At 36.8% G+C, this 27,180-nt stretch overlaps 1 protein-coding gene across 2 annotated transcripts; it reads left to right on the forward strand.

Annotated features, from left to right (window-relative positions):
• Positions 1-2,581: 2,581 nt before the first annotated feature.
• Positions 2,582-26,923, forward strand: pdcd6 (programmed cell death 6). Of its 2 annotated transcripts, none has more exons than XM_020925629.2 (6): positions 2,582-2,835; positions 7,516-7,577; positions 22,134-22,178; positions 23,939-24,109; positions 25,402-25,511; positions 26,083-26,923. In XM_020925629.2, the coding sequence occupies exons 1-6, from the start codon at positions 2,753-2,755 to the stop codon at positions 26,179-26,181; spliced, it is 570 nt and encodes a 189-aa protein (XP_020781288.1). In that variant the 5' UTR covers positions 2,582-2,752; the 3' UTR covers positions 26,182-26,923. The 2 variants fall into 2 exon arrangements, with proteins under 2 accessions (XP_020781288.1, XP_020781289.1); XM_020925630.2 differs by having other exon boundaries at positions 2,585-2,835; positions 23,939-24,097.
• The last annotated feature ends 257 nt before the right edge of the window (positions 26,924-27,180 follow it).

Here is a 27,180-nt window from a genome sequence, read left to right on the forward strand (position 1 = left end):
TAAAAACAAGAGTCAGTTCACTTATTTTTTATATTTAGATTGTGGCATCTGTTGCTAAAGATGCAAGATATCGGAATTATGCAATTATTGTTTTTAGATAAAAATGTATACTAAAATAGTAAAGTGTTTAAAAAAATCAAGAAATGTATGTAATTCAAGAACAGATATAGTGATTGTAATCTCCCAAACAATGATATACAGTGATTTTTCTAAGCTTTTTTGTTTCATTTTTCTGTTTGTTCAGGTTTTCTGTGATACCTGAACCTCAGCTAAGATATTTGCAGGTTTCAGTGTCATCTTTGAGATAATCAGAAATGAGCAAGTGATTCTGTTTTGTTAATATCACCACACTTACTTGTTTCACTTCAGTAGCATTAATGCAAAATTTTATAAATAAATAAATAAAAAGAGATAGAAGATGTGTCCCTATTTGTAGATAGTAAGTCACATTACTGTTAACCTAGCCTGTGCAAAAAACTTCATTATATATTTGTCATTCAGAATATTCTCCCACTTCTACTAGTACTTAAGACATCCTCCTTCAATTATAAGATCCCAGATGGTGCCCAGTGCTTTGTTTACAGCCATTGTCACTTCAAGGACAGTTTGGTCTGATGTTAATGCGTTGCCATTGCTCTTACCCAGCAGAAAGCCGCACTGTCGGTGATAAACCACCACCACACCGTACTGCAGCTGGGAGGACAGGTACAGGGAAAACCGAGGCTTTGGGAGGTTCTGCTGTGGAGGAGGGACCTGCGCTGTGATGTAGTTCAAGATGTCCACGCTAAAGACAACAAAGGAACATGCTAGTAAGGTGTGGAAAATACAATATGGAAAATAATGACACATAATCACATGTTTTTAGGTTAAAGGATGGTCAAGACTGATTTTGGCTTATATTTTATTAGATTGCCTAAAGAGGAAAGTCATGCTTGCTAAAAACATCCAAATCTTAATTAAAAAAAAATAAATTGTAAAGTAAATTAGTTTCTTTGTGATGTCTCAGTTAACTTTGACCCTGTAGGATTGGCCAGTTAATTCATTTTCAGTGAATATTGCTATTACATAAGCTGCTTGAGCCACTTGCTCACTGAAGTTTGATAAATAAAATATATGGTGTTTAATTGAGGCTACTGTCCTCCAAAGGTGAATTTTCTAATATTGGTTGAGAACTCGTGCTGAAGCTAAAAAACTTAGATGCTTACATTAACTGGACGGTGTCTAAAATGGTAGTAGTATTATGGAATATTTTATTTATTGACAACACAATTTGATATTCAAATGAGTAAAGTGGGACAAATCAAATATAACAGACTCACTCACCATGTTTTCTTCACATTTACTCTGAGGAGCTCCCTCCGAGTCACTTTGACGCCTTTGGTAGCTGCTAACCTGAAAATACAATAGAAAATAAATTGTGAATAGGGAAGCAAATTCAATTTACCTAAAATTTTACTCAAGATCAGACTATTAGCTTATCTGCATAGTTATAACCTTGCATAATGTCAAATTGTCTGTTTCAATTTACGATAATCTAATCTGATCTGTACTCACCAAATAGTGGAGAAACAGCCAGAATGGCGCTGAAGGACATTTGGATAGTAAAACATTTTGAATTCCTCTAAAAAAATAATAAAAAATTTGACGAAAACCAAAGATTTCTGGGATGGTCGATCTAGAGATGTCCGCGCAGAATGATCAGATTTCCCGCCATATACGAGATTGGACCAATCAAAATCACTTTATTGCAAATTTTAAAAATAAACAATGGTGTGTTTATATTTAGATTGCAGTAGGAAAACTAATACTCGCCATTAACCTGTGAACTTGTGCGAACTCGTTTACTGTTAAAACATTCAGAGAAATTGGATATTTACAGGTGGCTGACTGACACACTAATCCAGTCACTGTACTTCACATGACGGCTTTAATTGGACAAATTACCGCAGAGGTCTTGGTCTATCTAAACGTAACAAGTAAACAATGAAACCCGAGTAGCTGAGGAATACCACTGACAGTGAATAGGGCCAATCCTTCTAATTCCCCGTCGTGTTCGTCATTGTAAAGACAATCCACGTGCTTTTTAGGAGTGTCAAGAAAGCGTGGAAGAAAGTAAGATAGCGAGCTTACGTAATGTTTGTAAAAGTATCTTCATAAATGTTTTCTTGCGAGTTGACTTACCAAATAACCTTGTTTTATCTAAGTTTAATATAACTGATGAAATAATGTTATTCTGATTAGATGGTGTTTATTTTATGTCCCCCGGTGGGCGCCGTAGTGTTTAGTGTAATGTTTGTAAACTTTACTTGAAACATTTTTAGTAATGAGCGGTAATGAGTTTAGAGGGAATATTAATGGAAAAAAAAAAGATTATTTGTATTATTATTTTTTTTTTTTAATGCGTTCGAATTTCAGCAACAGCTACGTGACAAAACCAAGAATTTTGCTTGTATATGCCTATTTTTATGGTCTTTTTGACAGTTTCTGAGCGAAGATTTAGTGAACTCGCTGCTATTTTTTTATTTTTACAGAGGGAAAATGTGACGTCACCCTTTAAGGAAGTGGTGAATGGTTTTTGCCCACGCCCCTCTGAAGGGAGAGGCGGAGGAGGCATGAGAGAGGGCTCCGAGCACAAGCAAGCACATAAGAGCCAACTACAGCGGGACGACACGAAGAAGGAGAAGGAAACGATTACGGACAGAGCATTGATCTTGAATATTTGCACGTTTTGACACGCTATTCCCTTTAAAACATGGCGTATCACAGTCCGTACAGACCACCGACGCATATTAACCACCCGCCTGACCAGGGCTTTCTGTGGAATATCTTCCAGAGGTGAGCGGTTTCGTTTTACTTCTGTCAAACGCTGTCATATTGTATTGCAGACAGAAAAAAAACACATGGTTGTAATTATCGATAAATCTTTCTTTTTCTATAAGACAGTTGGTCTTACAAGTTACAATCGCGAACAATACTCGTACTTTATAGTGAAATAAGTGATTTGTCAAACGTAAGGTTATAGTGTCAATTGGCTTCCTGGATATAACCTAAACCTACTATTGCTTCATGTAGATTACTGTAGTTCAGCAACAGCAATTTGATGTAATTTCCCTGCTTTCACTAATCTACGTAAGACTATTACTATATAATGAAACTACTACCAGCATTGTCTACTCATGCTTTAGTACACGTTTACATGCAGTCACGGGATAGGCTACTTACTGTTCAAATACAATGTGTATCAGTTCTATGTGCTTAGGAAATCCAGATGCCCTTGAAAAGCTTCAGGCAAGTTTCAAGTATCTAAAAATATCGTTAATGAAATAGAGGAGAGAGAGTTAGCCAAAAGTCCCTTGATAAAACTTCAAATTAAGTGCATGTGTTGAATTTTAGTATTTGGAATCTATACTGACCACATTATTAGTCTCAGCCTAACCTTGGCACTGAATGAATGGTGTCTGTAGTCAACACTTGTCATAGTCTCCAATCCAAAGTGTGCCAGCGTCAAGATAGAATAAGGCAATATAGGGAATTGTTTTGGCCTTTGGTGATAGTAAGTATATGATATGCGTTATGTAATACTGCAGAGGATTTTTCCTTCTGCTTTGCTTTCTCACAACATTGAAATGCTGCAGGCATCAGTGCACGCTTTGAAACACCCTAACAAATTATTTATGTGAAGGAGTGGGAGCAACCTCTGATACACGCTGTATATTAATAGGTTTCATTTTTTTTGTGTATCTTTCAAAAATAGAAGTGGACAGAGCAGATGTAGGGCGAGCAAGCGGTGTGACTTTGGGTAGGTTGTCCGCTGCTTCTTGGTCACAATTTGACGGAGCAGTGCTGGAATTCCCTTTGGTCATGTGATCTCCGAGTCAATAGAGCACAGAGCTGCAGCTAGAGGCCTCTTAATCTTTGTATGCTATAAACATACACGTACTAACCTATGACTCACCATCACGCTGAGAAACCAATTTGTTTTAATCCAATTGTCTTGTCCCTTGTTCTTCTAACTATATAACACTACCTCTTAATTTTCTCCCATAGGTTTCTACTGAGCACAAACAGCCCCTTGGAAATTATTTCTTTAATACAATTCCATGTTTTAACAAATCAGTTGATGTTTATTAATAATGTTGACTCTGTAGATCTATATCGGTCAACTTGCTGTTAATTTAGACTAGACTATGAGTAGGTGTGGGGCCACCATCTATAAATCTATATTAAACTGCCGCTCTTTTTCCTGCTGGATGTTAATGGCAATCAATTTGTAGACTCTCCAGCTCTCGTAAAGCTTTCTCATAGCATGTACTTGATAGCTTGTCACTAAATAATTCATGAATCAGTCAGTTTTTGACAGTTCGTCAAAGACGTTGGTATGACAAGTATGTTAGTGCTTTGCCTTTTAGTGCCAGATTAGATGTTCATGTGTGTGTAGATAAGATTGTTGCTATGTGAAATACAATGGTTGTGTAAATTTTACCAGTTCAGTAGTTACCACATCCATACCTATTAATGTGCATTTTTGTATTGTAAATCTTGTAATTGTGAAAAGATTTGAGGTTTGATGTGTACGACTTATAAAGCCAGGATTCAGTTTATAATGCACATTTTAAACATGTCCGAAAGCATAGTATTAACAATTGAGAATAAAAAGAATCATTTGTTTCAGAACAGTTTGTGGAAGTCTAAAGTAAACTACAGGGTTGCCTAAAGTAATATCTGTAATACAATTTTTATTATTTGGTTGTGATTACAGTTGGAGCCCCAAACGTTTTCTATATGGGAAGTTTAATAGCATCCGCATCTATAGCCTATATAATGTATGTTTTTTCTGCAGTTGGAAGTTTCCTCGGGTAGCTTAGCTGTGATGACGATACAAAGGCGTGTTTATGTGGAAAGTTGGGGCAGACTTTGTGCTCCACTTCTTATTCCAACCCCTGCTCATTGGAAACTGTGAGTGAAACATGGGAAATTTTGAATGGCCATCACATATGCTTTGTATTTTAAGGTTTCCTATTGCACTACAGGCTTGTTCTGTTTTTTGAAGTGTGAATAACCAGATGGCTAACAGTTTGCTGTGGGCCTAAAGATGTTTTTATCACCTCACCTAATCCTACCTTCACTGGGATAAAACCTTCACAGAAAAATACAAGGTTATACAGAAAAAAGCAATACTGTGTTTGCGTTTTTGTGCTAATCAATCAATGTTTGGTAAAGGCTGGGTGCCCTTGCTGATGGTATAACTTCCCACCTTTTTGCAATAAAGCGCTCCTTATGTCAGTAATGTTTTCTCAAGCAGGAAGAGCAAGCAGCCAGGTAACCTCTGCATCTGTATGTTTATTTTACTATGGGGAAACTTAACTACTAGCAGTGACAGACAGACTTAAGTCCACATTAGAAAGCCACTAAGTACGCACTGGTCTGGTCCTGCGTTTTTCAATGGGGGAATCCCTAACCGATCACAGCCCCTCCCATGTGTTTTCTCTGTACAGGAATTTGCCCTATGTTTGTGTGCGTGCTGGAGTGGACTGGTCGGGCCGGAGCAGTTGCTAAGGAACAACTGAGTCACGGGAGGTTTTTGACCGTGCTACATTCACAAAACCCTGTTATTTTTGGCACTGACCAACCCTGCAATGTAAAGGATACACAAATCTTGACCTATTTGGAAAGTACACAAGGTCATGGAAGTTATTGTGGTGTATCATTAAACCTGCTTGAAGGTTAGGTTAGCAGATAGGAAACATAGATCCAGTAGGCATATGCTGATGACTTTGGTGTGGTACTGCGATAAGTAATTCCCATAAGTTTACTTATTCAGTACAATAAGACAGAAAACAAGGAACTTACGTAAAAGTGCATTGTGTAACTTATCTGGTTGAGGGTCTTTATAGATTGTTCCACAGTATGGCCATACACTTCTGAATCTCATTGGAGACTTGCAAGCCAAATTACAGGTTAGAATTACAGTGAAGCGACCACATTCGCAGTAAGAATGGATGCTTTTTTATTTTTTATATTTTACAGATATTTTGAGCAATAAATAACACCTGTAGTTGAATAAATGCAACACAGTTTAGATTAGTCCATACTCTGGACGGTTTAAACCGAAGCATTAACATCTCCATGGGCACAAAACAGGCTGCGGACCCTCATCAAAAAAGTTACACAATGCACCTTTTAATTTATTATTATTTTTTTCCAATATTTTTTTGATTCAGGGTAGCCACAAGGTCTTAAAAGTCTTAAAAATGTCTTAAATTTCATGTTCCTAAATTAAGGCCTTAAAAGCCTTAAATTATGTTGTCCAGGTCTTATTTTTTCACAAAGGTCTTAAGTTTTATTAGCCTATTTTTTGTATACTGAAGCAAGCTGCAGTGCAATGTTAAATGGAGGGAGGGAAAAAAAAAAACAACAATGTGAAATCACGTAACTGAATGAACGTCTAATTTTGAGTATGCACAAACAATACTTTGGTTTCTGGCGCCGGCGGTAACGAGTAAACAATCAGTATTGTGGAGGAAGACGTTGGATGGATCATGGGGAAGCGTAGGTTTAATCCACAGTGGCTCTTAGATTCTAGATATAGTACCAGTAGTTGTTTGGTCATTATTAGAATTGGATCTGGTGTTTTTTTTCCCGCATAATGGGTGAGATTTTGGTCTTAGTTTTCATTTAAGTGGTCTTAAAAAGGTCTTAAAAAAGTCTTAAATCTGGGGTAGTCAAACCCGGGGATACCCTGCTGATTAGAAATGCCATAACCTCAAGATTGTATTGGCCAACTTTCACCTTTCATACATCTGCAGAGGCAAGTGGAACTGGTTGCACTAGTCTTATTACCATAGAGGGATCTGTTTAATATAGTCTGTTTCCTTATTTAACATAACGGTTCATTGAGTTTTCCCGCACTGTTCATTTCTATGCTGTATGTAAATAAGTTTGCAATAATAACTAGTTATATGATCCACAACTACTTTATCAACTTTCTGAACTCAAGTTATGTAATATTATCTTTTTATTGACACATTATCAACAGTGTAGTTTCCAGTTTAGTTTGATAAGATGTGATGTATTAGTATTATTTTTACTATTTGAATTGTGACTTTGACTTTCATTCATTCATAGTCCATTCCCTAACCTTAAATCTAGTTTGACTGGACTAGTTTGATTTTATCCTCACAAGATCTAAATCACTGTGTAAAAATGCTACACTACACCATCATCTGTAATCTGACACTTCACAGGCACCATCGCATTAGTTTCACTTCAGTGTCCTGGGATCAAACCTCATGCTGATATTTGGCCTGTCACGTCTCAGGGGAGCAGTGAGCCTACAAATTTCCACTCATAGACTCCCTATTCATTCCCTGTAGTGTTGAAACTTGAACGCGTGCGGATTGGGATTAAGTTACAAATGGCGAGTGGCCTGTTGTATTGTTGTACCAGCATCTTTTGTGTCTGGAGAGAGGGAGCGTGCGTGTGAAGTGGGATCTAATCTTTGCTTTCTGTCCCCAGGGTTGACAAGGACCGCAGTGGAGTGATATCGGACTCAGAGCTGCAGCAGGCCCTATCGAATGGTGCGTATCATTTCCGACTGTGGCTAGCTGCCTTTCTTCTATTTAGTAACGTTTAACTCTGGCGTTCAAGTGTCCTGACCTCACCGTGTAAAACCTTGTTCTCTTTTACATAATCCACCTGCCTCAGTAGCTCATTAAAGGTGCACTGTGTAACTGCTGGTCTCCGTGGAGATGTTTTTTCACAGTGTGGCATTAACTTCACGGAGACAGATCTGTGGAGAGGTGAACTTACTCACAGTAAAAATGCATGTTTAAAGGGCCAGTCTTGCGGTATTATATATGTTACGATGTTGTTTCCTAAACAAAAATATATATCAACGAATCTCTACTGAACAAAAGGTAAAAGGTCGCTCTTAACTTGAAAGCTACCACTTCACATTGCAAAGTGAAACGGGGCATTATGAGTTTTGGATATGCAGACAAATAAAGGGTTGCTAAAACTTATATGAGTGAAACAAAACACAACTATGGGTATATTTTTGATGAGGAAACAGTATTGTAACATGACTTTAAGGTCACAAGAGTCCATTTGGCATAATATAGTACCTTTAAGGTATTTCTGTTATATAACAGTTATTGAAGAAAGCCAAGATAAAAAAGTTACACAGTGCACCTTGAGCATTTACTATACATTATAATGTACTGCCAATTTGGATAACCTTGAATGAAACAACGGTTAAGAAAATGTTAAGGATTTAATTTTTATCATTACTTAGTACCATTATAAGTTGAATCGTTAACTACTTGAGACTACTCCTAAGACTGAATGACTGATCACTAAACACCAAACTAAACCTGGACAAGACCGAGACCAAACTAAGTCTACATCAGGATTGAACAGGACAAGTGTAAACACATCCTCAAGGGACCAGTGGGTTATTGATGCTATAATTCCACATTAAAGCGGTTTTAGTGCCTCTTTCCAGACAATTACTTCAGGAGTAACTGTAAGAACGTAAAAGTGCTTATTCATTATGTCGCTATCAATGGACTTCAGAATGAACCAAACTGTTACAAAGAAAATGTCTTATATTTTGAATGGTGAAAAGTCCTCAAAATGTTGCCTGTAACCATAGACTGTATAAATAAGTGGACTAAGGTAGTACGACGTCACCCAAAGCGTTTAGCTCCAGTCAAATGAAACTCACAGAGGCTAACAGTTACAGGAGTGGATTTGGAGCCTTGTTCCATTTTAGGAATAAGAATTTATAAACTGACAAAATTGCAAACATTTTATACCAAAATGGTGAGGCTCACTGCAACAGTTTCAAAGAGAGGGGTGGGAATTTTTCAGTGTAAAGTTAATTGGAATTTGGAACATGGCAACTAGTGGATTAGCTATGTCCATTTACAGTCTGTTCCTATAACAGGAGTCTCAAACACATTAATAAAAACAAATAACTAAAGATTGTATTTTTTGAAATATGTATACTGCATATAAGGAAACATGGGAGTTTCACTTCACTTACACCTAAAATGACCAAAAATAACAGTGTAGTGATCTTCATATAGGACATCCTGTACCCGTTTTGACAATGATTGATGGCTCATGCATAATTATTAATGAAGACCCCCTTGTACATCCATAAGCGGTTGTTACCATGGCGAACTGCTGATGGGTGACTTTTCAGTCTATTAGCCCAGTCTTTTGTCACTGAACAGATAAGAAATATTAGCTTCCATGCAGAAAATGCTAGCTGAACGACCTTATTATGAGGACTCCAAACCTGTACAATATAAGTACTGCTACTTCAAACTGTAAGTACTCATGAACTTAAAGGGCCAATATTACACAATTTTTAAAATCTTTGTTATAATGTTGTATCCTCATCACAAACATAGCTGTTGCTGTATTTTGTTTCATTCACACATGTTTAACACACAAATCCTGCATATTTAGTCTGAGAGAACAGAAAACACTCTGTTCCACCTTGTAATGTCATGTGATAATATAGGAAGAGCTCCACTGTGTTTTTAAACTTCATGCACCTTCACTAGAATCATTTGGATGATTTCAACCCTGGAATTGCCAGTCTCTACTAAACTAAAGGTAAAAGGTAAAGGTAAAATGTCCCGTCTTGACATCACAAGGTGGAAAAGAGCATTTTGAGCTTTGGAGATGTAGACAGGCTAATAATGCAGGATTACATGTGTGAATGAAACTGCTAAGATTTCAAAGTAGCCTACAGGTGTAACCTTCTTCTAATGATGCCACACTTGAGCCCTTTTGTGAGAGCCCTTTTTGAACTCTGTCTGGGAACTCTGTGATTATAAATCGAACAAAAAAGTGATTCTTGAAGGCCGCTGTGTCTTTGTGTTACGAAAAAGAAAAAAGGGAAAATTGACTTGAAACGCCCCCCTCGTAACCCAGGGATTTCAGCTGCTGTGATGGAAGTGCAATTGCTCTTAATCTTGTGGAGCTGGAGAGGAGGATGGTTCAAACAGGATTAGGTTCACTTCTCGTCTGGGTGTAGATAGAAAAATACAGGGCACTTACGATTCAGCAGACAGCCTGAAGAGCAGCGTAGAATAATGATACAGGTCACTGTCCATGCTGAGGCTACAAATGATTATAGGGTTCACCCCATAAACTATACATTAGCAGTTATTAGATTACATTTGGTTTCAAAATAAAATCTTTATTGACTAAAAATTATTGATTAAACTAAAACTAAACTAACATTTGGGGTTAATTCATATTATGATCAAAATCAAGTTATGTTTATGATACAGTATTTAAGTATAGGGCAAAGGACTGTAACCAAGAGTATACCAGGTCTGAACCAGTCAAGGACAAAATCAGGTCTTAAGTGGGACTAACAGTGAGAGACTAACTAACCACATCAAAATTGGAAACAAAGATGGAACTGAATCTGGAACTAAACTTGGACCAAACCAGGATTAGACCAGGACCAGACCAAGTCCACATAAATAATAAACTAGGCTCCAACTAAGACCAGGTCTAAGACAAGTCTAAAACTGGGCTAAAACAGGTCTAAAATAGGTCTAAACTGCTTCTAAACCAGGACTAACCCCAAGTAAAAAGCTAGACAGGACTAAATATGACTTTCATTTAAACCAGGACTTGAACCTGTTTCATAGTTACAAATTAGTTTTGACATAGTTCAGGGAATTACTTCTTGACCTTGCTCTATATTTGCATAAAGTAATATAAGATTTATGATGGGGCATTTTGGCTTAGAACATTGGAGATTTTAGCAGCCGATAATGTTTGCCTTCTCATTAATTTCTGAACATATTCCCATAGAGTTTTTGACTGAAAATTTTCTCAAAAACCCAGGCAGCTGTGCAAAGACTTCAGAATCACTCCTCTTTTTGTGGACTTAAAATGAAAGTGGAAAACCAGGGACAACAGCAGCCGCCGCAGAGAGAAAGCACTTATCAAACGACGCAGTGGTTTGGCCTGGCATACTGATGAGACTGTTAGTGTCTATGAGCGTGGGGACGTGCTGCCAGGCCTCAGATCTACATGAAAGGATGTGGGACTGATAACATTGAGGTTAATTGTGTGAAATAGGATAACTCTGAGATTAAATATAAGAATCATGATCTCACCCTTTTGACAATATGCTATTTTGGTGATAGTTCTTCAGTATAATCCAACTTTTTTTTTTAGCACATTTGATGAGAGAGCTGCATTATAGCAATATAAAGTATAAATATAGAGATATTTGCACTTTTTAACATATCAGTTATCGTCTGATTTATTTTGTTTTGGACGACTTGCTGCCTAAAATTTGATTTATTTGAACACTTAAAAAACATGCCCACATGGCTCTCTTAAAGGGAAAAAGGGAACTGTAGGTGTTATAAATTAAAGTTTAGAATTTGGGGAATATAATCCTAATCAGCCCTTTTTATCGGCCCCAAAATATTGGCAGGTCTTCAGTTGCTCTGGATTCTAACAATCAGCATCGTCCATGAAAAAAGCCATATCAGTCAATCATTATATAGAACTAACATTTAGCTCTAAAAGTCAGCAAAAGTATGTTACAGACAAATGGAGCTAATAAAATAGACCCTGTCCTTCAGTAATTCTCAAAAACATACCTTTTCCCATGTTTTCTTGTATTGATTCCTATTTGTCCTATTGATCATTTGAGTAATATAAACATGCATACATTTTGGTATATTTCCCACTCCTACTTTATTGTATAATCAGTAGCATCATTAGTATTCTGGTCTCTCATGTCTCCTCTCAAGAATTTATGCTGTCATTTAGTTTTTTAGAAAAAGGACTGGCAAGTGCTGGTTCTGTTTAGGAGACAACTTATTTTTTGATGCATTTTTGGCAACATTGAAGGACCATCTGCTTGAAAAAGAATCTGTTAAGAATCTGTGTTGTTACAAAATTAGGGCAAAAATACCAAATACCAACTCCAGCCAACTGGTACATGAACAAGTGTAATTAAAAGTGGCAACTGGGGCCCATCTGGTGTTTTTAGTGGTTCCCCTTGCCTTTATATAAGGAATTTGCTACTCCAATCCAGGGTTGACTTGACAGTATATTTTTTGGGAGTATGCTTTTTCCTAGATTGTCTTGTTTAACTTACAAGATAGAAATTCATGCTGATGTAGTTTTTAGCTTGTCATGTGTTCTTTCTTCGTGTCTTTATTCTATTTTATTAGTGTTTTAGGTTGGTCAAATGCCAACTATATAATACGCTTTGAACCTTTGAAACACTCATAGTAATACCCCAAATAGCTCCCTTCCCTGTGTTTTCAATAATAAATGTGCTTAAAGAGCCTTTTTCATTGCCTTAGCGCTTCCCAGGACACAGCTTGTTGTGGCAGGTTTTCTTAGAGTTGTCTTGGCCACTTCATTAAACTCAGTGTGATATGAAACGGAGCCAGTGGAGCAGGACTGCGTTGTCCGCAGTCCCCTCGCTAAAGCCAACAGGCCCGTGTGAAGGCTTTATTGACCTGAAAAAGGATCATCTATTTTACACGTTTATCTGCCTCCTCTGACTCCTCCCTTGGGGCGGTGCAGAGAGGCAGAGCTCTGGAGGCGAAGGACACAGTGCAGTTTGTGTTTTAAAGTCAAAACTACAGACTGTCTTTTTTATTTATAAGATGATAAATCTGTTAGCTAGGGTTTCTCACAGGGGATCCTTGTTTGAATAATTTTATTGAAAACTTTTATTCTTATAAATGACTACTTGTTGTGTTTTTCCCCACTGAGTGTGCTGTAAAAGCAGCACATAAAACTAGACTGCTGTGTGCTGTCTGCATCTAATGATAAGTATTTATCTATCACAAAGACTCTGCACGTTCCCAAAAATGCATGCATATGAACAGTAACATGTGCCAAATGGGTTGTGAGAGTTAGGAACTAGTTGAACAGATTTCAGCACTTACTTCCTCTTTTTGCACTTTGAAAATCAGGGGATGCTGCTTTATTGCAATGTGAATTAATTTAATATGTTATTCTTTGAACTAGGTAGTAGTTACTTTGAAATGTCTATGTTTGATATACCACTGGTAAATTTTTTAATTTTTAATAGATCCACTGTATTAACAGGATTCACTGCTCCCTTTTTCAAATAGCACCTAGTTGTCATGGGTTGTATTTCATTTAAATGGTCTTTAGTTTTTAGTTGAAAGGTACATTACACTTTATTGTTAGTTATTGAGGCGTTTCATAATGTTTGCTTGAGCAGAGCTTGTGCAATCTTCTAGTATTGACAGCCCTACAGAGGAAAACAAATCCAAACACTATTCTCTTTCATATATTGACAACAGCTGACCCTGTGTGCTACCAGCTCATCTATCTTTACTTCAGACAGTTCAGTTAAAAATCATAGTAGTAAGTGTCTTTCAAATGTCTCTGATGTGGCTCCTAAAATTGCTGTTGAAAAATTGTTTTGGGAGAATGGATGTCCCTGAGCACTGTGTGAAGTGAACTCTGTCAGTCAGATATTGGCTGTCCTAGAATGAACCGGTCTGTGATTTTAAACTTCTGTAAATCAATGCTGGCAGTACAACCTCGTAAAAATGGTTGCTTTTTGAGTGCCATCACAAAAAAGGTCACCCTGACAGGTGTAATGTTTGTCAGAGGAAAGGACATGAAGCCAAAAGGTTAATTTGGAAAGCTTGTGGACAGATTATGATAAGTCTAAACATGCGTGGATTTTCAATTTCAACACAGCCGGAAGTAAACCAAGTCTGAACCAGAACAAACTTTATTATTATCTACTTTCTTTTTCTGTCTTTGTTACTGTCTTTATGTATTTATTCATTCTTTCATTCGATTATTCTTTCAGCAAAAACTTAAACCTGTTTCTATGAACTGTACTTTACAGCCAAACCCAAAAATTGCAGTGTGTGTAATGTGTATTGCAGAAGAAACTAACACACCAGTTTGAGAATCACTACTCTTGGTGTATAATGCCACTTTCCTGTGTCCTGCTTGTCACCACAGAGATGTCATTGCTTTGCCTGGAATGTTCTACAATATACCATTAAGCATATCTGTCTAGCGTTTATTTCATTACATGCGTTTTTATTGCTAAAAAATACCTAATAATAAAAACATGGATTCTTACTCCGAGAAGGCATTTCAGGCAACTTAACAGCTTCTATTGACCTTCTGCCAGAGAAGTTTCATAGTGCACCTTTAAATGAGAAACTCCTGTAATATCAGTCCAATCAGGCAGCCTTTGTTTAGCTTTGTTCCCATCTCTTGTTTCCTCTTGTTACCTCTCCACTCTCTTCTCCAGAGACTACCAGCGCTGAGCCTGCTGTTTGCCCTTCACTTTGTCCTCCATCACTTCTACTCTATTTCCTCTGCCTCCTCCTCGTCTCAGTGTTGTGACTATCTGATAAGGCCCACTGTGTCCAACACATTTCAGAGTTTAAAGGCCCTATATTACGCAAAATTGACTCTTGTGAGCTTTAAGCCATGTTAGAATGTTGTTACCAACATACCCAGAGTGTGTTTTGTTTCATTCACACATGATTGAGTAACCCTGTTGTTATTAGTTGTTATTGCAATGTCTACATCTCCAAAGCTCAGAATGCTCTGAATCTTTTTGATGTCATGAAGTGCTATTTTTTATGTTTACAGCTACCTTTTATCCAAATTATTCTAGTAAAGGTGTATGGAGTTTAAAAACACAGTGGAGCTCTTCCTGTATTACCACATGACATCACAAGGTGGAACAGAGTGTTTTCAGTTTGAGAGAAGAACTCAGTCTAAATATACAGAGTTTGTGTGTTAAACGTGTGAATGGAACAAAACACAACTCCAGGTATGTTTGTGATGAGGAAACAACATTATAACATAGATCAGAAAATAGCGCAATATTGACCCTTTCATATGTAACACTACAGGCTGGTTCCTTCAGTAGACCCCCGCTCATTGTGCCTGCACGTCATGGCCCCTGCCCACAGATTTATGCTCTCTTAGTTATTTATTTAAGTGTGGAAGAAGTAATAGGCTTGAAAATTGCTGACGTGGCTGAGTGAGTGCACGATGCTCACAATGTGCAGATTGGAGTCTTGGCTCAGAGTTGGACAGAGAAAGAGCAGGTTCAACAATGTAAAGCTATAGTCAACATTTGTAGTGTTTTGTGCACTCCAGTTGAGATGACAGAGAATAATTTATTTTTCATGTGTTCAGCTGTTTAGACTTAAAAATGGACGGCCCTCTTCCTGACGATTTCATGTGGCACAGTGGAACCAGAATGGTGACAGAGACAGCTAAATTTACTTCTCAAATTAGATGACTAAGAACTATCTTGGCAGTCTAAGCACATGTGGTGAACATTCTGTGAAGTAAACCTTTGTTACCAAAATATACTTGAATGCCCAATATACCGCAATATGTTAAAGGTGCTCTACCTGATTTTTACAGTTTTAAAATAGTGAAAAATAGAGCTAGTTCATTTTAAACAGTTTGCAGTGGTCCAGAGTTATTCATCAGTTACTTTATGCACGCAGAGAATCCTAATTATTCACCCCAATGAGTTTATAAGCACTTTTCACAACTCTCAGAGACCAGTGCAGAGTTTTGCTGTGATAGTAAAATTAACAAAAATTACATCGCTAATACACACTTCCTGATTAACACACGCAATGAAATGCTTTCTAATTAGATGCAGAGGGCACGCAGCAGATTTATTTTGACCTCAAAAACTGCTTATACAATTTATTTGTACTGTCTGTGTAAATACAATCAATGTTATGAAAAAAAGTCTGGTCTGGGCCTTTAAGTACACAGTTGGTTATTAAACATCTGATGCTTCTAGGGTTGTTAAAAAATCAACACCCAGATACTAATCAATACTAAAGTTAGTTTTGAAAATACTAGTTAGAGCAAGTATTGATACTGGGGGCAAGGACACCAGTAGATATCTCTTCTTCATAATTTAAGCACAAATTTTTCTAACATTCAGTTCTTGTATGGTATGCCCCTCAAATAGCGCTACATGTTATGTTTTATTTCTTCAGATTTTCTGTTAGCTGTTATTTTAGTCTTTTTCATGAAGGATTTTGTCTAGATCATTTGTTACAGCCTCTAGTTCATTTGCCTGTTTTTGTGAGAAGACAGTGAGCCTGTAGCGTCGACCAGCGCAGGTGCTTGTTCACTTTATGTGGTACACGTTTTACCTGGTGAGCCATGAAGGCACCTCGGCAAGGAGCTCATTTGCATTCACCGTGGAGAGAGTAATGAACCAAATGTGAGAGCTGAATCAGGGATATTTCCTGAATATAAGCTTAAACAGGAGGAGCTTTACACTGACCATTTACTTTAAAGCATATGTGATGTTTTTACAAACCTGAGGAATAAGGAAATATGTAAAACCACCACTAAGTAAATCATGTGGTTCCAGCGAATGGTGTATTTGGGATGTTCTGCTTGTTTCTGTGTATCCTGTGTACAGTTTTAGGTGTACCTTAAAAACGTTAAGTTGACCTATTAAGTCTTACAACATTATTGACAATTAAAGTACTTAATGATTACTACATAGCCTACTTTTATTGTACTCTCAACACCCTTTGTGGATTTTGCTTTCTGAAATTGGCACAGCAAATAATCTGTGTCCTATTTTTTTCATTAGACAATGTTAATGTGGCAATCTCAGTGCTGCACCATGATTAGGGAATAACTTCACCAGTCATTATGACGATAATTAAAAACAGTTAAACCAAAAACGAACCAGTAAGAATGAATACTTTGTAGTAAGTAATACATTAATAATAAATAATTTAATAAAATATGTTAGTAAAGATATTATTGCAGTTGCCCTTCACGTCTTTCTTTCACTTTTTATGGGCTTGGGACCAGTACCAAACGTTTTTTTTTTTTTTTTCCATTGCTTGTCTTTGCTAACAAGCCTCTCACTTACATTACAACCATAAATTCATGTTTCACCTTGGTCTAACTTCATAACTGTTTTTACTAACTCATTCCTCACCCCCCACGTGCCCCACTGCCCCCCTCGTCCCATCAGCTTTACTGGCAGTTGGCTCCCGTACAGAGCGCAGAGTGTTCATGGGACAGAGAGAGCATTGTCCCAAAGACTTACTGACTCACAAACATCTCAACCACACGGCCCACCTCAGTCTGGCCTCACCGCTGACCCCTATAGGTGGCTCCTGCTGTGTGCACTGTGTTAGACCTGTGTGGGGTGGATGGGAAAAGGGCAAAGCATGTTTCTCAATGCAATAACTTTGGTTCAGTGAAGTGGCTTATTGTTGATGCTGTGTTCACATTCAAGGTCCTGTATTATGCAAAATTGACTCTTGTGAGCTTGTGAGCAATGTTATAATGTGGTTACCTCATCAAAAAACATACTTGGAGTTGTTGTGTTTTGTTTCATCCACACAAGTTTGAGTAATCCTTCTGTCTACATCTCCAAAGCTCAATATGCTTTGTTCAACCTTGTGATGTCATGAAGCGGAAGATTTCAAGTTAACATTTACAGTACATTTTAGCTACCCTTAGTTCAGTAAAGATCAGCAATTCCAGGTCTGAAATAATCCAAATTATTCTAGTGAATCATATGGATAATTTGTGCACTCACATCAGTGAAATGATTCTTATATTTAAAATGTAAAACTACTACAGTGTTTCTGACATTATCGATTGCCCTAGGATCTGTTTGTGCTGAAAGCTGGTTGTCCTTTGTTGCTTTCAAGCATTGAGTAATTTAAAACTGGTGACCACAACTGACCTTATTGATTAGCAATTTTATAGCTGTGAGAGGTTGAAAACATCTTGTGCAAGAAATTGTGTAATTAGATTGTGCTTCTTATTCAGTGCCAAACTGCATTAGACTGGCCTTTAAGTTGGATATTGTGATTTAAAACTAAGTCCTAAACGTAAACACGGTTCTCTCTATCGCACTGATTAAGTTAATGATAATATACTGTGTTTGCTGCTAAGGATTGTTTTAGCAGTCCACTTGTCAAAGATTATTAATTAGTTGGATTAATCAAAATATTTATTCTGTATATCATGAGTCATGGTAGTTATATAGCTTGGACATAACTAGGGGTGTGCAAAAATATCAAAAGATCGATATATTGTATTGCTTAATGTGCTAATACAGTATCGATATCGTGGGCTGCTGTATCGATATATTGCCAAGAGTATTTTTTGGTATATTTTACTAAATTATTTTGTTACAGCGCTACAGTTTTGTTCCTTGTTTAGAGGAAGGAAACTTGTTCATGCAACACATTTAACATTTTCACTGTTTGAGGATTAAAATGTTTGTGTTTCATATGAACTTTGCACAAGAACTGGTTTAACAAAGACTTTTAGTATCACAGTATCACATGATTTAGAATTTATTTTTTATTGAACCGTATCGAACTGATTTGAAATATATCGTATAGAATCGAAAGTTCACTGTATTGAGATATGTATTGTACCGTGGCCTATGTATCAAGATATGTATTGTATCGGCAACTTCTTAATGATACCCAACCTTAGACATAACAACTAATTGTAGCAGCTCTAGAGATAAAAATAAATTTGCTGTGTGCCATCTTCATCTAATTAGAGAGCATTTACACTGACCATAATCTCTCATAATGAGGAAGAGTACATTAACATGCTAGTTGTTAGCGTTACCGCCACAGCAAAACTATGCATTGGTCTCTGAGAGTTCTGAAAAGCTTTAATAAACTCAATGAATAATGTTCAGAATGTACAAAGTAAGAGAGGAAACGCTTTGAACCACTGCAAACCGTTACCAAGACAGTAAAAATCTAACTGATCTCAGATTTTTACTGTCCCCACCAGTACATTTGATGCAAGCTCAATTGATTTAAGGCTACATTTAGAGACATGTATTTTCTTTGTATTGATAATGAAACAGAGACAAACAATATGAGTTCCCAAAGATAACACTGATGATGTTTTCATATTTAGAAAGTAACATCTGGTCCTAATATGAAAGTAGAATACAGTTTCCATTATGAGGGGCAGTGGAGCATGTAAGCAGAGCGGTCACAAATGAGTCGATATCGTGGTGCTACACTGAGCCTCAGATGAGTGCTCCCGACGATACTGAAGGAATATAGATTCTGGCTCCTGCTTTAGCCCCAGGCCTTTAGTCCCTCAGCACCAGACAGGACAGACCCATCAATAAATCAGCACCAGGGCAAGTGAGGAAGTGCCGGAGGAAGCAAGTCAAAACTAGAATACTATTTCTGTACAAATTCTTGCTACTTTCTTCAGATTTTCTGTTTAAAGATGCACTATGTCACTTTTTATGGAGGTTTGCCCCCCTCACCACTAGACAGGACAGACCCATCAATAAATCAGCACTAGGGCAAGTGAGAAAGCACCACTATTTCACTATTTCTGTACCAATTCTTGCCACTTTATTTGAATTTGCAGTTTAAAGGTGCAGTGTGCAACTTTTCTGCTGGAGGGTACCCTACCTGCTCGTTTGTTGTCTTTGCTTTGTCTGGAATGTTCCGTGGTATGACATTAAACATATCCATGTATCATTTATTCATTACGAGTGTTTCTATTGCTCAAAAATGCATTAATTCCCGTGAATAAGGGTGACTTTCCACAGATCTGAATTGTAATGTAGCGTAGTGCTGTAAACTGCTTGTCTCCCTCGTGAGAAATAGGTTTAATCTATACTGCGGAACATTCTAGACCAGGGGTGGGCAAACTACATTCTGGGTGGCAAATCTTAAATCTTTTTAATCCGGCTTGCCATACTTGAATAAATTATAACAGTAAAAGTTGTAATGCTTTGTAATGATGTTCAATTGAAGTTCAAGCATGTGTTTTTCTCTTATGAGGTGGATTGCCAAAACACTTCATATATCTGCTCCTGGTCCGGCCCTTCCACCAAATTTTAGAACCTTTTGTGGCCCATGAGTCAAAAAGTTTGCCCACCCCTGTTCTAGACAAAGCAATAACATTTCTATGGAGACAACCAGGTGGTGGCCTCCCACTAGATGTTGTACAGTGCATCTTTAAAGATACACTACGTCACTTTTTATGGAGGTTCTGCCCTCTGCTTGTAGATGTCATTACGGTGTATGTTATTGTGTTGCTCCACAGTATTAAACTGACCTATATAACATTTATTCAATTACAGGTGTTTTTAGAGCTTAAAAAAATGTCTTGAAAAACATGTGTTATTACTCTGAGCAGGGTTGCCCCTCCGTAGATGTGACCTGTAACTTGGACTGGTAGCGTCTTCATGCAGATACATAAGTTCAGTGCCGTACTGTGGAACTTTCTAGACAAAGCAATAGCATCTCCATGGAGACAGGCAGATGTTAGACCCTCTTACCAGAAAAGTTATGTAGTGTATCTTAAGAATAAATTGTAAAGAAAGCATAGTATTGATAGTGGGTTGCCTCAAAGCTAACATTTCTATTGTACTCGTAGTTTCAATCTGCTTACTACAAAGACAAGGTGTAAGGAAACAACAAAATCGAGGTGTAAAATTCTGCAGAGTTTTTTGCAGAAAGAGTCGGTGTCAGGTCTGAAATTGAAGTAGCTTGTTCATGGCACTCCAAATAAAATACCACTTGTAAAGTTTTATTCCACTCTCTTCTGTTATTGCTTTTGTACTAAAATCTTTTCAACCTCAACCAAACTCTTGAACTTAAGGCTTTGACTAGACCATTGTTTTACTCTTTTACTATTGCAGAAAATGCCTTATTTTTAAGAAGGGATGTAATATTACTTGTGGATTGATTGTACATTTTAAAGGGTAATCAAGAACATTTTAGGAGCATTTAGAAGTATTAAGAAGTACTCAAACAAGCAATATATGTAAAGCACTTTTTATCTGGCTTTTTAATGTTAAAAGGACCATATTACTCAAGTTTTGGTCTTATAATGTTTCTTTCTCATCAAAAACATACCTGGAGTTGTGTTTTGTTTCATTCACATATTTAACATACAAACCCTGCATAGTTACTGTGTTCTCCTCTCAAACTGAAAATACTCCTTGTGATGTTGTGTGGTAATACAGGAAGTGTGCTACTGTGTTTTTAAACTCCATTCACCTTCAGAATCATTTGGATAATTTCAGTCCTGGAATCGCCAATCTCTACAAAAGGTAAACGGTAGCTAACAATGACATCACAAGGTGTTACAGAGCATTTTGTGCTTTTAAGATGTGTGAACAAGACAAGACTCCATGAATATTTTTCAGATATCAAGTCAACAATTGAGTAATTTCATTCATTTAATAATTCCACCACTGTTTTTTTTTTTTTTTTTTTTTCATCTATTTTTATTGTTTTGATCACTAATAGTTGTGTTGAGTGCAGTAGCGTTATGGTTTAATACAAACTTTTCCATTAAGAGTGGCTCATTTGTCATACCCTGAATCCTTAATGTGATTTCTTCCTTTGGATGCTTTTATCAGCCTGCACTCTCTCGTTTATGAGACTATTGAAAATACGAGTGGCTCCAGTGGGGAATCTGTCTCAATTAGCCTACAAATAAATAACAAGTCACAGCATCTAAAAACAAAAGCAGGATTAAAAACTCTAATATAACAGTTGTGACATGATGTTTAAGCATGAAATGGCAATTTAAAACAGCGTGGCAGCTGTTTACGCACATGTATAATTCCGGTGAGAGTTTTGTCCATCTGAGGCTTCTGTAGTTTGTCACTGTGGGTTCAGTGGTGTAACAGTGGTGATAAATATCTGTGAGTATTATAGCATAGACAATGTCAATGCCAATCCTCAATGTTTACGCTAAAAACAACTAAATATAATATGAATACTGTTTTTAATCATTTGAAATTGCAGTAGGAATAATAATAATACAACTGGCAGTATAAGCAATGAGGGCATTGCGCTCTGTTCATAAATCACAACAGAAGCTGGACCTCAGCAGTTTTATTTGTTGACAATAATGTTCCACTTTTTTGCATAAAAAAAGCTGGCCCACTCTTAGTTTTCCATGTTATTCTAGTTCACAATTGTGTCTGTCTATGGATTACCTTTTGTATTAACTTGAACTCAGACTTTATTTATGTATGTATTTATGTTATTTATGTTTTTAATGTTTATATTTTTCTTCCTTTTCAGGCACGTGGACTCCCTTTAACCCAGTGACGGTCCGCTCCATCATCTGTAAGTGTCTGCTGACAGCGACTACGCTAAGTTTGCTTCCTCATGTGACTTGTGTTTGTTTGTGCCCTCACCCTAGCAACAACATTATGTAATTATTGTATTAGGTTTGGAGAAATTAGTCACAACAAATGTTTAGCTGTGTTTCAAGAAACAAGTGGAAACAAGCAGAGTGCTATAAAAACTACCATTGATCTCTTCACATTTGAGTGTGATATTATGGTAAAGGCAATATTAAAGATTACAAGTAATTATAACTTTTATAAGGTATACATGGACATTTAAAATGTGGCCAAAACTTGTTGTTTGTTGTGTTCAGTTTAACACTGGATTGTCAGTTATACTGTTTGATATAACAATATAGATTATTTTTAGTGACAACACATGAAAGAGGAATATTTCAAAATTTTTGGGGCAAAAATAAAATGGGGTCTTATTTAACCCAATTTGCACTCTGCAACTTTTCTAGTGGAGGGTTATCATCTGCTTGTCTTCATAGAGATGTTCCACACTATGGCGTTAAACTTAACCATTTCCACAAAGCCAAGTAGGTGACACCACCATGCCAAGTTACAGGTTAGATCTGTGGAGGAACAAGCCCACTCACGGTATGAATGCATGATTTTCTTGATGTTTCTGAGCAATAAAAATTTGATAATTCAATATATACAAGATAGATTACTTTAATGCTATACTGTGGAACATTCTGGGCAAAGCAGTAACATCTCCATGAGACTAGCAGGTGACAGACCCTCCACCAGAACAGCTACACATTGCACCTTTAAGATAATTTTCATATTATGGATTACCGTATGTGACTCTAATAATGCATACACCGCCGGCATGTTTTAATTAGCTGCAAATATATAGTTAATTTACTTTAGCCCCTGGTACTTTGCTTTTTTTTTGTTACTTGCAGAGTAAATTCCCTAATACCAGTGCCTCTCGTTCCCACTGTACTGTTTTGCACTAAATCCATTGTTTTGATAGTCCCTCAGCCAGAAGCATATCCTGTGATCACACTCCCTTTGTCGGGAGGTAATAGGATTGAATCGCATGGGGGAGAACTGTGTACTTTGAGTGAGGGGTCCTCTGTTTTTATATACACTGCAGTTATGGTGCATTCATGGACCGTTGGAGACACTGGAAAAATCTCAGTTGGAAAATGCATGATATTAATGCCTGCCTCAAGTTGCAACAGAAACCCAATGTTTTATTTGTATTAGCATTTACCCTGGAGTCAAAAAGTTGATTAAGGATAGACATGCCCTTGTTTTTAGCAAAGGAAGAAAGCTATTGCAACTCAGAAGAGCAAAATCATGCCAGCAAACAATTAGAATAGCAAGGAAAAAAAAAAAAATCACCCTTCTCCAATGTTGGGTGGTGGTCTTTTAAATGTGCACTCTGTAACTTTTCGGGTAGGGTTCTCCATTTGCTTATCTACATGGAAAAATTATTGGAGAGGTGACCCTGCTTAGTGTAAGAATGTATGATTGTATGTTTTTTTTTTAGCAATAAAACCATCTGTACTTGAATAAATGAAAGGTATACAAGTTTAATTGTGGATCGAGCACAGTAGTATCATCTCCATGGAGACAAGCAAGTAGTGGACCCAGCGCCAGAAAAGTTACACAGTGTACTTTTAGGTTTTGTCATTATTATTTACTTACTAACACTTGCACTAACTCATATGCATTTTCCAGTTTATCCCACATCTCTACCAAAATTATCATGTAATATTCTCTGTCTCTTGTCTGTTGCAGCCATGTTCGACAGAGAAAACAAAGGCGGAGTGAACTTTAATGAGTTTGCCGGAGTGTGGAAATACATCACCGACTGGCAGAACATCTTCAGAACGTATGACCGCGACAACTCCGGCTTCATTGATAGAAACGAGCTCAAACAGGCTCTAACTGGATTCGGTGAGCAGCAAAGTATGCTAACCCATATTAACATTAGTGTGCTGTGCAGTGGTGGAGGGCTCTGCTGCAGTGAGTGGTTTGTCAAATTTGCATGTTTACTTTTTCAGTCTTATCAAATGTTTGGTACTACTTTTATAAAACAAGAACAAATACTTAATTCATAATGAACAAAGAGTTTATTAAAGGTTCTATATTACACCAAATCTGACTCTTGTGAGCTTTAAGCCATGTTATAATGTTGTTATCTCATCAGAAACATAACTGGAGTTGTGTTTTGTTTCATTCACACACGTTTAAGTAACCTTTTATTATTTGTCTGTCTATATCTCCAACGTACAAAATGTTCGGTTACACCTTGTGATGTCATGAAGCAGTAATCTTCAAGTTACCTACCAAGCTGCTTTTTACATTTTGTTCAATTGAGATGGTGTATGGAGTTTAAAAACACAGTGGACTGGAGCACTTCTGTACTACCACATGACATCACAAATTGGAACAGAGCGTTTTCAGTTTGAGAGAAGAACTCAGCCTAAATATGCAAGGTTTGTCTCTTTAACGTGTATGAATGAAACAAAACACAACTCCAGGTATGTTTGTGATGTTGAAACGGCATTATAACATAGATCAAAAAATAGCATAATTTAGGCCTTTTAAGAATGATTCAGGCTTAATTAAAAGCTTTAGAGTTAGGGTATTAATTATGTAGTTACTAAGCCTGAATCATTGTTAATAAGATATTTATTCATTATGAATTAATGGTTTGTGCAGTTATAAAGTTTTACCAACTATTTCAATACTTTTACAATTCTATATAGATGAGAACTGGTTAGAACTGGTTAGATATGAGAACAGTGTCATAACTGTAATTAAGCGGTCTAATTATACAGTACAAAACAATATTTTCTCACTGGCCAAGTCAATGCTAACATGCTAACACTTTCATGAATCACAAACCTTATTAACACAAGCTCTTGAAAAGATTGAAGGAGAATGGGCATCAGGTTTAAATTAAACCCAACCACAAATCATAGCTATATTATGTCTTAATAAACTTGTGTCTTTAGTCTTTCCTTTTCAGCCTTAATCTGTTTATTTGCTGTGAGTTTTTGTGTTCAGTCTCATTATTAGCAGGGTACACCACATTTCTTTAATAGTACCAACATTGTAATACATACAATATGGAATTTTGTCATTACTTAATAGTTAGTATTTTAGTAAAAAAACAACAAAACACAGCACTGTATTGCAGTTCATTAAACATGCACTGATATTATACTGATAATTACGATATGCTGTGATTGCAGGTTACCGCTTGTCAGACCAGTTCTATGGCACACTGATAGAGAAGTTTGATCGTCAGAGAAAGAGTCAAGTGGCATTTGATGACTTCATCCAGTGCTGTATCGTACTACAGGTAATGCATTAAAATTATGTCAGGCATAAGCTCTTAAGATGTGGACTGGTTCTTCTGGTTCAGGAGTACAATTCTCATTCATTTTTCACTTTTCCCATAGACATAGAAAGATATAAGAGTAAGACTGCTGTTTAAAAGTCCTATATCATGCATGACTTGTGAACTTTTAGCCATATTTATAATGCTGTTACCTCATCAAAAACATACCTGGAGTTGTGTTTTGTTTCATTCACATGTTTGAGTAAGTCCTGTATTTGTTAGTATGTCTGCATCTCCAAAGCTCAAAAATGCTCTGTTTACTTTGTGATGTCAAGTTCACAGCTACCTTTTACTTTTAGTTCAGTAGAGATTGGCAATTCCATGGCTGAAATCATTCAAATGATTCTAGTGAAGGTGTGTGGAGCACGTCCTGTATTACCACATGACATCACAAGGTGGAACAGAGTGTTAGATTAGACAATAGTGTAATATGGGGCCATAAAACTTTGAATTTCACTTCCCAAGACAGAATTCCTCACCTATTATTATGCTCCAATGTACTAATAAAGACTTCCTCCTCTCTCTTCCGCAGAGGTTGACCGATGTTTTCAGACAGTACGACACAGATCAGGATGGCTGGATCCAAGTATCCTATGAACAGTATCTCTCCATGGTCTTCAACATCGTATAACGCACACTGTTCAGGAGAAGCACAAATGGACCCGTCTGTGCCAAAGCTACAGGCGCCACCCAGAGGTCTACCACCATCACTGCAAGATTTTAATACTTTTGCTAATGTCTATCACTCATAATTGTACCTTTTATTAATGGTAATTGTTTTTATTAGCGCTAAAATAATACTTCCAGGAGTGAATCTGGAAAAGACTTGAACTTCTGTATTCAAAGTCTTGCAGTGTTTTTAGGATAACCAAATGCACCGTATGATGTGATTGACTCTGGGGTGGGGCTAAATGATGGACACAACTATCTTTCTGTCTCTTAATGTTTAAAAAAAAAATAGTTTTAATGTCTTAAGTTTAAATCAAGTTAAAATAAGTATCTCATCTGAGAGCAAAATAAAGCATTGTACATATGATTTAAATCGCGTTGCATGCTTTTCAGGGAAATGTAGCCCCAGGTCTAAGCATGCTTTCCCTTTCTCTTAAACTCAGCCCTGATTTGCTCAAAGCCATGTTTACAAGTACTGTGAAAGCAGGTCATGTTCTGCTTTGAGATTCACTGACATGCCAGCTTACATGCCATATTTGTACAAACTTATTTTTAACAGCAATTATTCAAATGTTAGAGTCTCATTTTGGTAGATGTAAGACTTATTGCCTTTAGTTTGGCTTATTTTTTGTGCATGATGCCTTAAACTGTGTAAAAAAGAGCAACACAAAAGATTAATCTTTTATTAAAAAAGACAAAATGTGTTTAATGTGTTTGTTTTGCTTTTTTGAATGCCCTTCATCCGTTCTTAATTATAAGTTTTAGGTTTACTTTTAAGTACACCTAAAAACACTACAAGTGTACTTGTTTTATACAGTTTTAGTTACTGTTTTTAGGACACCTATGATTTTTAGTAGAATTATACTCAACCACATGTTTAACAAGTACAATTACCAAAAAAACTGACTCAATTACAGTAACGTCAGTATTTGTTATAAATAGTTACATCGATCATAATTAA

The sequence above is a fragment of the Boleophthalmus pectinirostris genome, unplaced genomic scaffold (genome assembly GCF_026225935.1).
Source record: "Boleophthalmus pectinirostris isolate CB_2022bp ecotype Guang Dong unplaced genomic scaffold, ASM2622593v1 HiC_scaffold_15, whole genome shotgun sequence".
Classification (NCBI taxonomy): domain Eukaryota; kingdom Metazoa; phylum Chordata; class Actinopteri; order Gobiiformes; family Gobiidae; genus Boleophthalmus; species Boleophthalmus pectinirostris.

Excerpts from the sequence above, each read along its gene's own strand:
- pdcd6 (XM_020925629.2), top strand. The coding sequence starts at position 2,753 with ATGGCGTATCACAGTCCGTACAGACCACCGACGCATATTAACCACCCG. Across the intron at positions 2,836-7,515 it reads CTGTGGAATATCTTCCAGAG|GGTTGACAAGGACCGCAGTG; the intron begins GTGAGCGGTTTC and ends TTCTGTCCCCAG. Across the intron at positions 24,110-25,401 it reads TGGATTCGGTGAGCAGCAAA|GTTACCGCTTGTCAGACCAG; the intron begins GTATGCTAACCC and ends CTGTGATTGCAG.